The sequence below is a fragment of the Eleutherodactylus coqui genome, chromosome 6 (assembly GCF_035609145.1).
Source record: "Eleutherodactylus coqui strain aEleCoq1 chromosome 6, aEleCoq1.hap1, whole genome shotgun sequence".
Classification (NCBI taxonomy): Eukaryota; Metazoa; Chordata; class Amphibia; order Anura; family Eleutherodactylidae; genus Eleutherodactylus; species Eleutherodactylus coqui.
Genome location: NC_089842.1, coordinates 183,941,836 through 183,956,275, shown reverse-complemented (window position 1 = coordinate 183,956,275; position 14,440 = coordinate 183,941,836). Strand labels below are relative to the sequence as shown.

Here is a 14,440-nt window from a genome sequence, read left to right as displayed (position 1 = left end):
TATTCTCTTCATTCAGTTTCACAGTCAGAATCCATCAAGCCCACAGAAAGTTGTATCCAACAGCCATGGACCCTCAGGACTGTAACTGCGCAACAGGTAAGCAAAGGACTTAAAATGCCCTTACAGATTTGATGTAGGAGCGCTGAGTTTGCTAGAGGTAGCAGTGCTGAATTTGTCATTTGCCTTTTCTGCCACTGTTATGTCTGTGGATGTATATTTCAGGACAGAATGCAGACTAGACATTCATGTCTTTCTGAGATCTGCACCCACAGACACAATAGTATCAGCAGGTTCATTTAGGAGGACAAAACAATTGGTTTAATTGGCTGGAAAATAAATCTGCCTTATGGCCACATTCAGGCCGCCGTAAGCGAGTTGTGCACAAGATTCTCAGACACAACTCACATCAGACATTGCATGTCCTATTCTCCTCTGTGATATGGACCAGAATACGACATGTTGCAATTTTTTTTACATTGTCCATTGATCTGTGTGAAAACTGGCACATGTGAATTGTCTCATAGGCTATAATGGGTCCGTGTGCTGTCCACAAATTACACAGTCAGCGCACGGACGGGAAATACGCCTATGTGAATGCACCCTAAGGTCGCTTTCAGACTAGCAAATATTAGCTCCGTATTTGGTCCATATTTTATTGTCCATAATATGGAGCTAATACAATTCTATGTATCTATTCACATGGTTGTATTATCCACAACCGTATTTTAACCTAAAAAATATCATTAAAAATCATAACTTTTATGTATCCATTGCCGTAGCTGTCTGAGGGCTTGTTTTTTGTGCTTCGAGTTGTATTTTAATGGTACTATTTAATGTGCCATATAATGTACTGAAAACTTAAAAAGAAATCTAAGTGGAGTGAAATAGAAAAAAAATGAAATTCTGCCGTCTTTCAGTGCGTCTTGTTTCTACCGCATACACACTGCAACAAAAATGACGTGATAACTTTATTCTATGGGTCAGTATGACTACTAAGATACCAAACTTATATAGTTTCTTTTTGCTGTGCTACTTTTTTTTTTTTTCAACGATATTTAATTTTTTCTAATTATTTTCTCCCGCCATGTACTACTTACGGTAGTTTTTCATCAACATAGTTGAGCCATGGCTCATTTTGTTCGGAACGTCCTATAGTTTCTGTTGGTACCATCTTTGAATACATACGACTTTTTGATAGATTTTTATTACATTTTTTCATGGAGATGGGGGTACCAAAAAAAGCATTATTGCATTCTTTTTTTTTTCTGACGACACTTGATAGATTAGACTTTTACAGATGCCGCAATACCAAATATGTATTTATGTTTTTTATTTAGATTCTTTTATTATAAATATGGCAAAACGCTTTTTTAAAAAACTTTTATTACTTTTTATTCTTTTTAATAATTAATAAAACTTTTAAAAACTTATTTTTACTTTTTACTTTCCAGAAGGAACAAGAACTTGTGATGCTTTAACCCCTTCCTACTACACGGCATAAGTTGACATCCTGGCAGTGGGGTACTTCCCGCAACAGGGCATAAACTTACGTCCTGGGGATAGCACGAGATCAGAAGAGATCTTGTGCTATCCAGCACTGGAAGCCGACTGTCACTGATAGCCAGGCTCCTGCTGCAACAGCGGGGGTGTATTTGAGATGCGCCCCCGCTGTTAACCCCTTCCCTGCCAGGATCTACGTAGATCGCGGCGTGGGAAGGGTTCACAGAGGGAGCGCACTCCCTCTGTGATGTTATCTGGCTCTCACAATGTAATCGCAGAGAGCCCTGCTGGTTGCTAGGGTAACAAGATGCCGCCTACAGGCGTCCTGTATTACCGCTGCCTATGATTGCTGTAATAAGTGATAAGTCATTGCAGGAGAGAAGTCCTGCAATGCCTTGTCATAGCGATCATCGGTGCTATGATGTAAGTCCCCCAGAGGTACACAAATGGTGAAAAAAAGCTAAACATAATGTACAAAAAAAGAAAAATGTAAAAAAAACACCCTTTTTATGTCCTTTTTCTTATATTCGCATAATTTTTTTTTTTTAATTAAAATCCCACATATTTGGTATCGTCGTGTCTGTAACGACGTGTACAATAACTTTCACATGCTTTTTATCCTGCATGGCAAAAAACGTTAAAAACGCTAAAAAACTGAGCAAAATGCTAACTTTTAGCCTTTTGCCTCCCAAAAAACAAAATAAAAGTGATCAAAAAAGACGTATGAACCCCAAAATGGTACCAATAAAAACTACAGCTCGTCTTGCAAAAGATAAACCCTCACAGAGCTCCGTATACGGGGAAAAAAAAGTTATAGGACTTTGAATGCAGCGATCTAGAAAAAAAAAGATTTCCAAAAAAGGGTTTTTATTGCAGAAAAGTGGAAAAACCTAAAAAAATATAAGAATTTTGGTAACGTTGTAATCTTACCGACCTGCATATTGTGTCATTATGCTGCATGATTAACGCTTTTAAAAATACTCCCAAAAACCTATGGCAGAATTGATGAGTTTTCTCTCCCTATTTAAATAAAAAAAATAATAAAAGTTTTACAATGTAGTCTATGTACCCAATAATGGCACCAATAAAAATTATAGTTCACCACTGTCATCTGTAACACATCCGTATGCTGGATGTGTTACTATCAGTCGTCTAAAAGTGGCCTGAAAATTATTTTTAGTTGTTCGTTGTCATTCAGTATTAGGGCTTATTCCATGGACGTATCCATATACTTATATACGCTGCCCCTTTCTGCAAGGGGAGGTGGCGGGACAGGGTGGGAGCTAGTGTGCTGAGCTCCCGCCTCCTGCCACTGTTTGCAATAGGAGGGGCGGCCCCGTCCTGGCCCTCTCATTGCAAATAGTGCTGAGGGGCAGAGAGTGTGTAGGAGCTCAGCACACTAGCTCCCGCCTCATCCCACCTCCTCCCTTTGCAGAGTGGGGCAACGTATATGGGCCGGGCGTGTAAACCCGGCCGCTATGCGTCCATGTGAATAAGCCCTCAGCGTTTAATAAATTGGCCAAGAATACCCATTTAGGCCAATGCAATATTAGGATAAATTTTACTACAGTCAGAAATGGAAAATGATGATTGTAGTAAAATATCTTTCCATGTTACAATGTCAGAATGTTCTTCCTACAATGTGTTGTGACGGTCAGCGATGGGACGGCTGTATTCCCCCAGCATGCAGCTAGTGCCGCTGTACATAGTAGTATCAGCAGGGGTTCAGTAGACTGTTTATTGTCATGGAGAGAAATCTCTGCTAGTTGATATCCCCCGAGTATCCTTAATATTCTGCTCCATACCAACATTCCCGTTTCTCTCCCAGGTGCTTCTTGTTCCTGTGGAGAGTCATGTAAATGTCGCAACTGCAAATGTACTTCATGCAAAAAAAGTGAGTATACATGCGCTATATGTAGAACTTGTAGTTTCAGTTCCTTAGAAAATAGCAGGATCTATCAAGAGATATTTTTTGTAATATTTTATTTTTCTTTATAAACAATAAAAAACATAAAAAGGAAACAAAAGCTCTTTGGTTCTTGAAAAAAAGCTAAATAAAAAACTAATCCAAACTGTTCAAAGTCCTGTTCACGTCTGCAATGGAAACACCATTTGGAGTTTCTGGCGAAAATCAGTCACAAAATCCCAGATGAAGCAGTGCATGGCGCTGCAATATTTCATACTGCATAATTTCAGGGGCCATGCTAGAATCTGGATAGACCCCATTATAGCCAATGGGGTCTGACTATCACTGTTGCATCTGAAGCTTCTGATATTTTCATTTTCAAGATTTTTAACAACGGAAATTACACCGAACAGTAAAAGGAGGTCAGAATGTGACTTGATGCCCTTTATTTCACATTGCAGAACTGAATGCAGGACATTACTTACCATGCAACATGAAGATTCCCATTGATATTGCCTGAGGATTGCAATTTCACAAAAGCGATTTGAAGCATTTTTTAATGAAAAATTCCACACATCGACATGAAAAACACATTAGCAAGCGCTATAACGGGCCAATATCGTACACGCCTGTGTGAATGTAGCCTAAAACCATTAGGAGTTAGCAGAGAAACAAAACTCAGAATTTATTATTCGGAGTCTGCAGTTTTTAGAAATGCCCCATATGTGGACGCAAACTGTTGTTGGGGCACACGGCCGGGCTCAGAAGGGAAAGACCGGCATTGGGCTTTATGTATGAGCTGTACGCAGTATATCATGGTAAAACACATAACGGTGCTTCAATGCAATAATAAAATTAAAATTCCAGGGACAGTGTAGTGTCCCAGAATAACATCCTGGTCCCCTCCATGATTGTCATACATGTTCTGTCTCATGTGGATGCACTGTGCAAAACTGTCATGTCCATTTTCTGTATGTGTGTTGCACAGTTGCAGTGTCTGAAGAGTTAACTCCCATACAATCATTGCCTGTCAGCTCTGCTGCTGAATGTATCTTTCCTTTTATGTGATGTGGTACAAGTGAGGTTATAAAAGTGAGTGTCTGGGAGCAGAGAGTGTTCTTCAATCGCTGTTAGGGCTCATGCCCACGGCCGTGACGGGCTCCGCAAGCAGAATACCACAGCGGAGTCCGTCCCTGAACCCCCCCCAAAGACCCCATACTCACTTCCGGATCTGCTGTGTAGCTCCCGCATGAAGCGCTGGCACTTATGCGCAGTATGGTGCCGGCGGTGTCATATGACGCGCTGGCAGCGTCATATGACGCAGCCGGCGGTATTCACGCCATACTTCCGCTGTGCTACAGCCTAAGTATAGCGTGACAGGCGCCCTCCATTGACTACAATGCGTATTCCCGCGGCAAATAGGACATGCCGCGGGTAATTTCACGCTGCGGAATTCTGCAGTGGAATTCCGCAGTGTGTATATTGAGCTAATAGGTTCAATAGAACCTAATAGCTGCGGTGAAATGCAGCGGATTTCCGTCGCGGTTCATGTGGCGTAAATCCGGCCATGGGCATTAGCCCTTAGAGTAGGGTTCCATCTTACCTGCTGCTCGGGACTAACACAGAGCCACATGGAAGCACCTTTAGCTTCTATGTTGGTGAAGATGGAGGAGGAGGAATGACTACCAGTAGCGCATGGAGAGTGGATGTAATAGGAGTGAGTCCGTTTCAGAGAGAGAGAGCGCAACAAATTCCAGTCCACTAAAACAGGTACTTATTCACACTACAGGCATTATTTTTCCTATGTGGCTGTCCGCCATAAGGATCACTACACAGAGGTACGTGATTGTGACACCCACGTAGAGAATGTGCGGGGTGCATCTAGGCTAAGCCTTCTTCTAAGTGATTGCCTGCCAGAGTGTAAGTGGAGAGACCACTACCTTTTACCTCCTCTGGAGTATATTTAATGTCCAGGACCGGTGACATATAGATAACGTAGACTATAGGGCCGTATTGTTCCTGTGTGTTTTTCCTCCCAACCTACGATACACAAATCTCTGTGTTTATTACAACACCGTATAGAATAACGAAGTGCGAATGGGGGCGTCACAACGTGATAAATACTTCTACAAACAGTTCCCCTCGTGTTACCACTCGGCTACACTGTGACAGGGACTAGGCCTCCAGCCATACCCACAGTAAGTGGAATTGTAGCACATACAAGTCCCAGTGTTCAAATGTATTACCCACCGTGTGTTACAACAGCAATTGATAAACAAAATGAATAGCCAAAAAAACATGTATAAAAGCTGGTCAGCAAATCGCATTGTCGTCAGTCGTAATAAAAAAAATAATAATCAAAAGATAATAAAAGCCAGGAGGGTGAGACACAGGAAATGTATCAAATAAAAAGGGCAAAAGAAAAAAATGCTTTAATAAAGAAATATTAAGGGAATAGAAGATAGGAGGGAAGAAAACAAAAAATGGCTGGCAGACACGGAGGCCATATTCAAGTCTCCAGGTGCCATAGCGACACATTGGCACCCTATGATCACAATGTAGGAGTCCGATGAGTGGCAGAGGGAGCCCCCTCCCTCTGTCAGCCCTTTTATATGCCATGGTCATTGACTGTGGCATGCGAAGTGTTAAACAGCGGGGATTAGAGGTCTCTCCAGTCCTCCCAGTTTGAGCAAGAGCCAGGCTATTATCCAACAGCAGAGCACCCGTTCCCTCTGGCAGCTTCTGATGCAGTGCTGTAAAAAGGCAATTGAATCAGAATAAAGCCCCTTAAGAGGCGCTGGAAAAAGTTGTATGGGTGGTCATTATAGGGCATTCCGGGACTTTTACTACCCTATCCTCAGGATAGATCATCAATAGTTGCTCGTGGGGCTCTGCCGCTTCAGGATCTTCACATATGAGCAGATTCTGCGACTCGCTGTTAGTGCAGTGAGGCCAGATGTCTGCATTGGTGATCAGGGCTGAGAGTATAATAGATAGAGATGAGCGAGCGTACTCGTCCGAGCTTGATACTCGTTCGAGTATTAGGGTGTTCGAGATGCTCGTTACTCGAGACGAGTACCACGCGATGTTCGAGTTACTTTCATTTTCATCTCTGAGACGTTAGTGCGCTTTTCTGGCCAATAGAAAGACAGGGAAGGCATTACAACTTCCCCCTGCGACGTTCAAGCCCTATACCACCCCCCTGCAGTGAGTGGCTGGTGAGATCAGGTGTCACCGGAGTATATAAATCGGCCCCTCCCGCGGCTCGCCACAGATGCATTCTGACATAGTTCAGGGACAGTGCTGTCTTGCTGGAGTTGCTATAGGGAGAGCGTTAGGAGTTATTTTAGGCTTCAAGAACCCCAACGGTTCTTCTTAGGCCATAGTCAGAAATCGCAGATCGCACCTATCTGCGATCTGCGATTCCTATTCTCTTCTCTATATGCGCTCAATGGGGCTGGCGGCAGCAGTGCCGACCCCATTGAGAACATATAGAAGACAAATCATTCTTCTCTGCCACAGCTGTAACAGCTGTGGCAGAGAAGAACAATGTTTCCCATTGAATTCAATGGAGCCGGCAATACAGCAGTTTCCACTGAAAGCAATGGGCTGCCGGCGTGCGCGGGATGAATTGTCGGGAAGGGCTTAAATATATAAGCCCTTCCCTGCAATTCATCCAGAAATGTGTTAAAATAAAAAAAATATATATACTTACCTTGTCCCGGCAGACGGAGTTCAGCCGCGGCGGCCGGCAGTGGGTGTGAAGGGGGTGTGAGTCAGACCTGCCTCTGATTGGCTCAGCGCTGAGCCAATCAGGGGGCAGGTCTGACTCACACCCCCTTCACACCCACTGCCGGCCACCGCGGCTGAACTCCGTCTGCCGGGACTAGGTAAGTATATACCGTATATACTGGCGTATAAGACGACTTTTGAACCCCGAAAAATCTGCTCTGAAGTCGGGGGTCACCTTATACGCCGGGAATGCAGCGGAGCAAAAAAAATAAATCATTACTCACCTCCCCCGGCGTTCTGCGGCGCTGCTGCAGGCTGTCGCTCCCTCCTGGTCCCTGGCAGAGCATTGCTTTCTGGATGCAGGGCTTGAAATCCCCACCTCCAGAAAGCTACTGTGATTAGCTAACACACGCCGTCAGCCAATCACAGCCATTCAATGACATCATTGTCATTGGCTGTGATTGGCTGAAGGCACGTGTGTTTTCTGGAGGCGGGGATTTCAAGCCCTGCGTCCAGAAAGCAATGCTCTGCCGGGGACCAGAAGGGAGCGACATCCTGCAGCAGCGCCGCAGAACGCCGGGGGAGGTGAGTAATGATTTCTTTTTTTTTGCTCCGCTGTTTTCCCGGCGTATAAGGTGACAGTTGGGGGGTCGTCTTATACGCCCCGTCGCCTTATACGCCGGTATATACGGTATATTTTTTTTATTTTTACACATTTCTGGATGAATTGCAGGGAAGGGCTTCTATATTTAAGCCCTTCCCGATAATTCATCCAGCGCACGCCGGCAGCCCATTGCTTTCAGTGGAACCGGCTATAAGCATGTAACCCAGGAGAAGTGGCAGCGGAGTGTCATGCAGGCAGTGATTGTGCTTTGTTGGAGGTGGTGTGGTGCTTAGCTAAGGTATGCATTGCTAATGAGGGCTTTTTAAAAGTAAAAGTTGTTGGGAGGGGGGGGGGGGCCACTCTTGCCGCTATTGTGGCTTAATAGTGGGACCTGGGAACTTGAGATGCAGCCCAACATGTAGCCCCTCGCCTGCCCTATCCGTTGCTGTCGTTCCCATCACTTTCTTGAATTGCCCAGATTTTCACAAATGAAAACCTTAGCGAGCATCGGCGATATACAAAAATGCTCGGGTCGCCAATTGACTTCAATGGGGTTCGTTACTCGAAACGAACTCTCGAGCATCGCGATAATTTCGTCTCGAGTAACGAGCACCCGAGCATTTTGGTGCTCGCTCATCTCTAATAATAGGCAACTTCACTCATACTGAAATCATTAGGAGTGATGCCTTCTAATAAACTTCACCAAGCAACTATTGATGATCTATCCTGAGGATAAGTCATCAGTAGTAAAAGTACCTGAATACAGCTTTAGGGCTTAGTCACACGGGCGCATCGGCGCCCGTGTTCCTGCAGGAAGAAGACGGCCGTACTCCAAGATGGACGTCTGTCTACAGCGCTGGGAGAAAGAACATGTGACCGGCTTCATTGCCGGTCATGTGTTCTTTCTTCAGCGCTGCGGGGAGTCGTCCGTCTTGAAGTACGGCCGTCTTCTTCCTGCAGTAAGGGCTCAGTCACACGAGCACATCGGCCCTTAGGACATGAATAAGCCCTTAGGGCATATTCAGATGAGCTGATATACGCTACCCTTCTCTGCAAGAGGAGGAGGCGGAACGGCCAGGAGCAGTGCACTGAGCTTTCAAAAGGCTTTTAAAAGGCCCTTGTCTGCCATTGCAAACGCACGGCAACCTGCGATCTTAGTGTGGGGGGTCGTGTAGGATCCCCCAAACAACGGTCAGGGCATTTAAATGTATACAGAGACTCTCCTGGATAAGCATTGTTACATCATCAATCACTCACCCTCAGATCATTATCCTATACACAAATGAGATACAAAAGGGGAGAGGCTGTCAGTCTTTATGCAGCGGGCAGGGAGAGGCTGGCGCGTCCGGCTCCATGACTCAGAGCATAGCTCCAAGTCAAACTTTACGTGCATAGCGCAGCATACCGCTGTGTGAGCCAGCCTATCACTGTGTATGGCAGAGGTTTTTTACGGCACATAACAGCTTTATTTTATTTTGCAAATGTGTTAGTGCTCATTCACATGGACGTAAATATGCAACGTATTACACAGCGAATAAAGCCCATTGATTTCAATGGGTTCATTCACAGCTGCATATATCTCACGCATGCTGTCATTCACATTATGGCTTTTTAAAAAATATTTCACGATCAGTGGCTAAGCGACTTATAAACTCCGTAATTGCATATGTACAGCGTTTATTACACGCCCATAGAGAACAATAGGGCTCTATCGTGTGTAATACGCAGTAAAGTAGAACATGCTGCGTTCTTTTTTATGGGGGTATTATATTCAATGTATATAAACAAGTGTGACTGGATCAATGAAAATCAATGTACTTTCACTGACTCTATTCACCGCGTAATACACTAATAAATTACACTTGTGTGAGCCTGTCATTAAGTGTCCTCATTCTGAAGCGCTGCAGTGTTTGATAGAATCCCTGCACCTCTTCATAAATTAAGCGAATCTTCTGATAGCGGGGCTGCATGATAAGACCAGCAGACAAAGCTTCTGTCCTAACAAATCAGCTCCATGGAGTTTGAACCAAGAAGAAAACTGTGTTCTGTCTCAGTGAAGCATTGTTAGTGAGAGCAATAAAGTTTTTCTTTAGGCCTCGTTCACACAAGCGTGGTTTTAGAGCAATAAAGGTGCGTGAAAGAAACACATCTACACTGCGCTAAACATTTCTGTGAACAGGCAGCTACTCCAGGAGGGAGAGAAGAAACCCCACAGGGCTTCGGGATTTCCCCATAGCAGGGAGAGAGAGAACGGGGCTATGAGGGATTAACCTACAGCTCCGCTCTGTCTCTCCCTGCGATGGGTTAGTCCCTCATAGCCCCAATACCTCTCCCTGCTATGGATTAACCCATAGCCCCCCCTCTCTCTCCCTGCTCTGGGGATCTCCGAGGGATATCCCCATAGCGCAGAGAGAGTGGGCAGGGCTAGAGAGGCGGCGGGGCTATACGGCTTCTCACAAGGATACCTCTAGCCTCGCCCTCTTCTCCCACGCTTTCAGGGAAGCCCTATAACTCCCTCTCTCTCCCCGCTATGGGGAAATCTTTTTGGGAGAAAGGTGAACAGAGTACCCCTACTGCTCCCACTGCTGGGGAATTTCCAGCTGCTCACAGTGGGACATTTAAAACGTGCAGCCCAGGACCGATCTTTTCTTGCACAATGGACCTTAGGGTTCTTTCCCACGAGTGTATATGAGCACGACGTTTTCATGGTCGGACGATATATACTATGATCTGATGCATTGGAATCATATGGCTATATTCCCAAGACGTAAAAGCGCCCAGCTGGGCCAATATAGCGCCGGGTGCTTTTACGTCGGGCTCCAAAGATAGTCCTGGAACAGAGGCATAACTTGAAGCTTCCGGGCCCCAATGCAAAACCTGTAACAGGGCCCCCAACTATAATGCTTTATTCATAGTACTAGGTTCCCTATATTGAAAAGAGAGGCCTTTTGGGCCCTCTGAGGCTCCTGGGCCCGGGTGCAACCGCACCCCCTGCATCCTCTATAGTTACGCCCCTGTCCTGGAACTATCTTTTGGTCTGGAATACGTCGGCAGCTGCATGGGCTCCTATGGGAGCCAATGACAGCAGCCGGAGAAGGGAGGTGGGAGGCAGTTTAGCAGCATGACTGCTAAAGTCCCTCCCTCTTCTCTCCTCCCTCCCCTTTTATGTCAGGCTCAAAAGATAGTCCTGGAACTATCTTTTGGGCTGGAATACGTTGTCATCTGCATGGGCTCCTATAGCAGCCACTGACAGCGGCCGGAGAAGGGAGGTGGGAGGCAGTTTAGCAGCGTGACTGCTAAAGTCCCTCCCTCTTCTCTCCTCCCCTCCGGCTGATTGCAATAGGAGGGGCGAAGCTAAGCACCGCCCCATCCTGTCTTCCCCAATTGCTGGCTGCGGACATGGGGCGGGAGCTTAGCTACACCCCCATCCTGTCCCCTCCCATTGCATACAGCCAGAGGCGAGGTGAGTCAGCAAGGGAAGGGGAAGAGGCAACGGCATGGCATGACATGACATCACATCACATCCTCGGTGCATATGCGCTGGGGCCCATGCTGTCTGAACAGGCGCACAAACATTAGATTTTACTTCCCAGACTGTAGCGTATAACTGCCGGCCATGAAAACGGCTGCCAATATACACCTGTGCAAATAATGCCTAAGATGCGAGCTTTGGAGTTGCATGTCCTATCTTTGATTCATGCGAGTATTTAGCACATCTAAAATTCCTTCATGTGAACGCTTCTATAGGAAACCATTAGTTCTTATAGTAGCGCTCCTTTCACGTGCCTCTAATGCATGAAAGCAAAACTCATGTGAACGAGGCCTTAAAGCTATGTTTCCAAGTTAGTTGTTTTATATTTGTGCTCAAAGTAACTAGCAAACTACACACAAGCTGATGTGATTGGAAGTCATCTGTTTATTCAATTATCAAACAGAAGCATATATACCAAAAGACATTTGCAACTGGACTAGAACACGCCCCACCTGTAATAATTATAATTTACTACAATTCATTTATTATCATTGGTTTGAAAAAACTAAACAAGAAAATTAACATCCTAGTCGCTAGGCAGACTTTTCTTAGGCTGCATTCAGACAAACGTATATCGGCTCGGTTTTCACGCCGAGCCGATATACGTTGTCCCCGTGTGCAGGGGGGGGGGAGGATGGAAGAGCCAGGAGCAGGAACAGAGCTCCCGCCCCATCTCTGCCTCCTCTCCGCCCCTCTGCACTATTTGCAATGTGGAGAGGCGAGGCGGGGGCGGGGCTAATTTCCACGAATTAGCCCCGCCCCGGTGGGAATGCACCCTCAGGGTGGATTCAGACGAACGTATATCGGCTGGGTTTTCATGCCCAGCCGATATACGTTGTCTCTCTCTGCAGGGGGGGAGGCTGGAAGAGCCAGGAGCAGTGCTGTGAGCTCCCGCCCCCTCTCTGCCTCCTCTCCGCCCCTCCGCACTATTTGCAATGAGGAGAGGCGGGACGCGGCGGGGCTAATTCTTGCCACTTAGCCCCGCCCCTGCCCCACCTCCTTTCATTGCAAATAGTGCAGAGGGGCGGAGAGGAGGCAGAGAGGGGCAGGAGCTCAGTTCCTGCTCCTGGCTCTTCCATCCCCCCCCCCCCTCTGCAGATGAGGACACCGTATATTGGCTCGGCGTGAAAACGGAGCCGATATACGGTCGTCTGAATCCACCCTAAAACTGGAAGATTGATACAAGAATAAATAAAGCGATTTACTGCACTAACAGCATGTTAGGGTCCTGGAACCTGGTTGGAGAATAGCTGGGAGGATCCCCAATCATTCCACCTGGTGGATTATGGCTGCTGCTCTGATGGAACAGGTGAGTCTTTATAAGGAGTACTAGTGGGTGACGCCTATAAGACGAGCAGACAGGAGGAGCTGAGAAGAGTGGAAGGACTTCTGATGGTTCTGGTCTGTGCAGGTAGAATGACCCCACTGGTAGAGGATCACTGAGGGCTCCTTCCCATTGGTGAACGCGATATCGCCATGAGAAATTCTTAACAAAAGCGCAGTTTCTAATGTTAAAATGCATTTCATGAAAATCATAAGTTCATGCTTTGTGATGCGATAAAGAGGCTCCATAGGAAAACGTGGAGGAAAAAAAACACAGAATGATAGTACGTGCTGCGATTTTCAACATCACATGAGTAAAAACATTGTAAATGGGAATGACACAATTAAACCATTGGTTTCACAACTCTGCGTTTTCACTCCCTCGCGCGTCATGTGAAAATCGTGTTTTGTTTTTTTTTGTTTCTTGGAAACATGCATAGTTAAGAAAACAAAGTGCACACGCATGTAACATCTGTGCTCACTGCGTTTTGTGTACGCTCCCATAGGCTTTCATGTGTGATCTATTTTAACCCTTAATAATCTGGCCTAGTTTTGTCTTAAGGACATGATTATTTTTTTTTGGGGGGGGGGGGGGATTTCTGGCCATATGAGAACTTGTTCTTTGCATGGTAAGGTGTAGTTTTTATTGTACCTTTTTTGGGTACATATAATGTATTGTACAACTTCTATAAAAAAAAAAATTGGAGGCCAAAGAGGAAAAAAAATACCAATTTGGGCTTTTTAAAAGATTTTTTTTTATAGCCTTAAGAGCTTATTTACAAATATTCACTGGGTGTATCCCCTAAAATATAACTTTTAATAATAAATATATATAAAATAGTGTTTAGGCCTCACAGAAATCAGACAAAACAAGATAGACAGACAATAACCGAACAAGAGGCTCAATACTAGAAGAGAACCGAATAAGATTATGTGAAGCTAGCCCCTCTATAGTCGTACAAGGGTGTGCTAGAAAACGAGACACTAGTGCCTATCCTGGGTAAACCATTTAAAGGTGATTAGAGGCCAGTGTCGGAGTAGATACTCTTAAATGAGGTGGAAGGGGGCTGATAGCTCCACCAAAGTCAGTGATTTGCAGCTAGCGTCTAATGAAAAAGAGCACTTAGGCCCATACTATGTCCTATCGAATAGACTAGGAACACAATAATAAGCGACTTGATAGAGGTCACAAAACACCCATCTTTTATTGTAATAACGTCTCAATAAGAGACAGGTTCGATTCCATCCAAAAAAATGCCCTGTTGGAGAAATAAAGGGCAGAGGATGATAACCGATCAGATGCCAGCGAAAGTTTATGATTGGTTCTTATCCATGATAGAGTTCAGAACAGGTTAGAATTTTTTGTTCTGAATGAAGGAACACCAATCAGTGCTTTCGCTGGGTTCTTCCGAAAAATACAAAAAAGTGGCTGATGAAATTTAAGCCACAGGTTACCAATCAAAAATCATGATAGATTCTAATAGAACTAGAGGACCACAATCAGGAGTATGATGGTTTCTCATGCATAATGTGGTTCAAAAACCAATTCAAAACTGGTTCTTGAGTACAGAACACCAGTGGATGATCAAACTGGGTTCTCTTATAGGAAAATTTATAAGTTGATTCAAAGCTGGTTCAACACATTTCTGTCTCATGCAGACTCATCAGGAACCTTGATGCACGATAGTGTCATCCGACAGAGAAAATAGTTGTCCTTGGTAGCTATAGTACCTATCTTATCTATGGTTAAATTAACCCGTGATAGTAGAAATGCCCTAAACTGTAAATAATGCTGTTAGATATTACAATAAGGGGTGCCTATCCGTAAGGGCAGATAGACCGA

General features: G+C 45.0%; 1 protein-coding gene across 1 annotated transcript; it reads left to right on the top strand.

Annotated features, from left to right (window-relative positions):
- Positions 1-65: 65 nt before the first annotated feature.
- On the top strand, positions 66-3,926 carry LOC136571794 (metallothionein-like). Its single transcript, XM_066572421.1, has 3 exons — positions 66-96; positions 3,329-3,394; positions 3,868-3,926. The coding sequence occupies exons 1-3, from the start codon at positions 66-68 to the stop codon at positions 3,924-3,926; spliced, it is 156 nt and encodes a 51-aa protein (XP_066428518.1).
- The last annotated feature ends 10,514 nt before the right edge of the window (positions 3,927-14,440 follow it).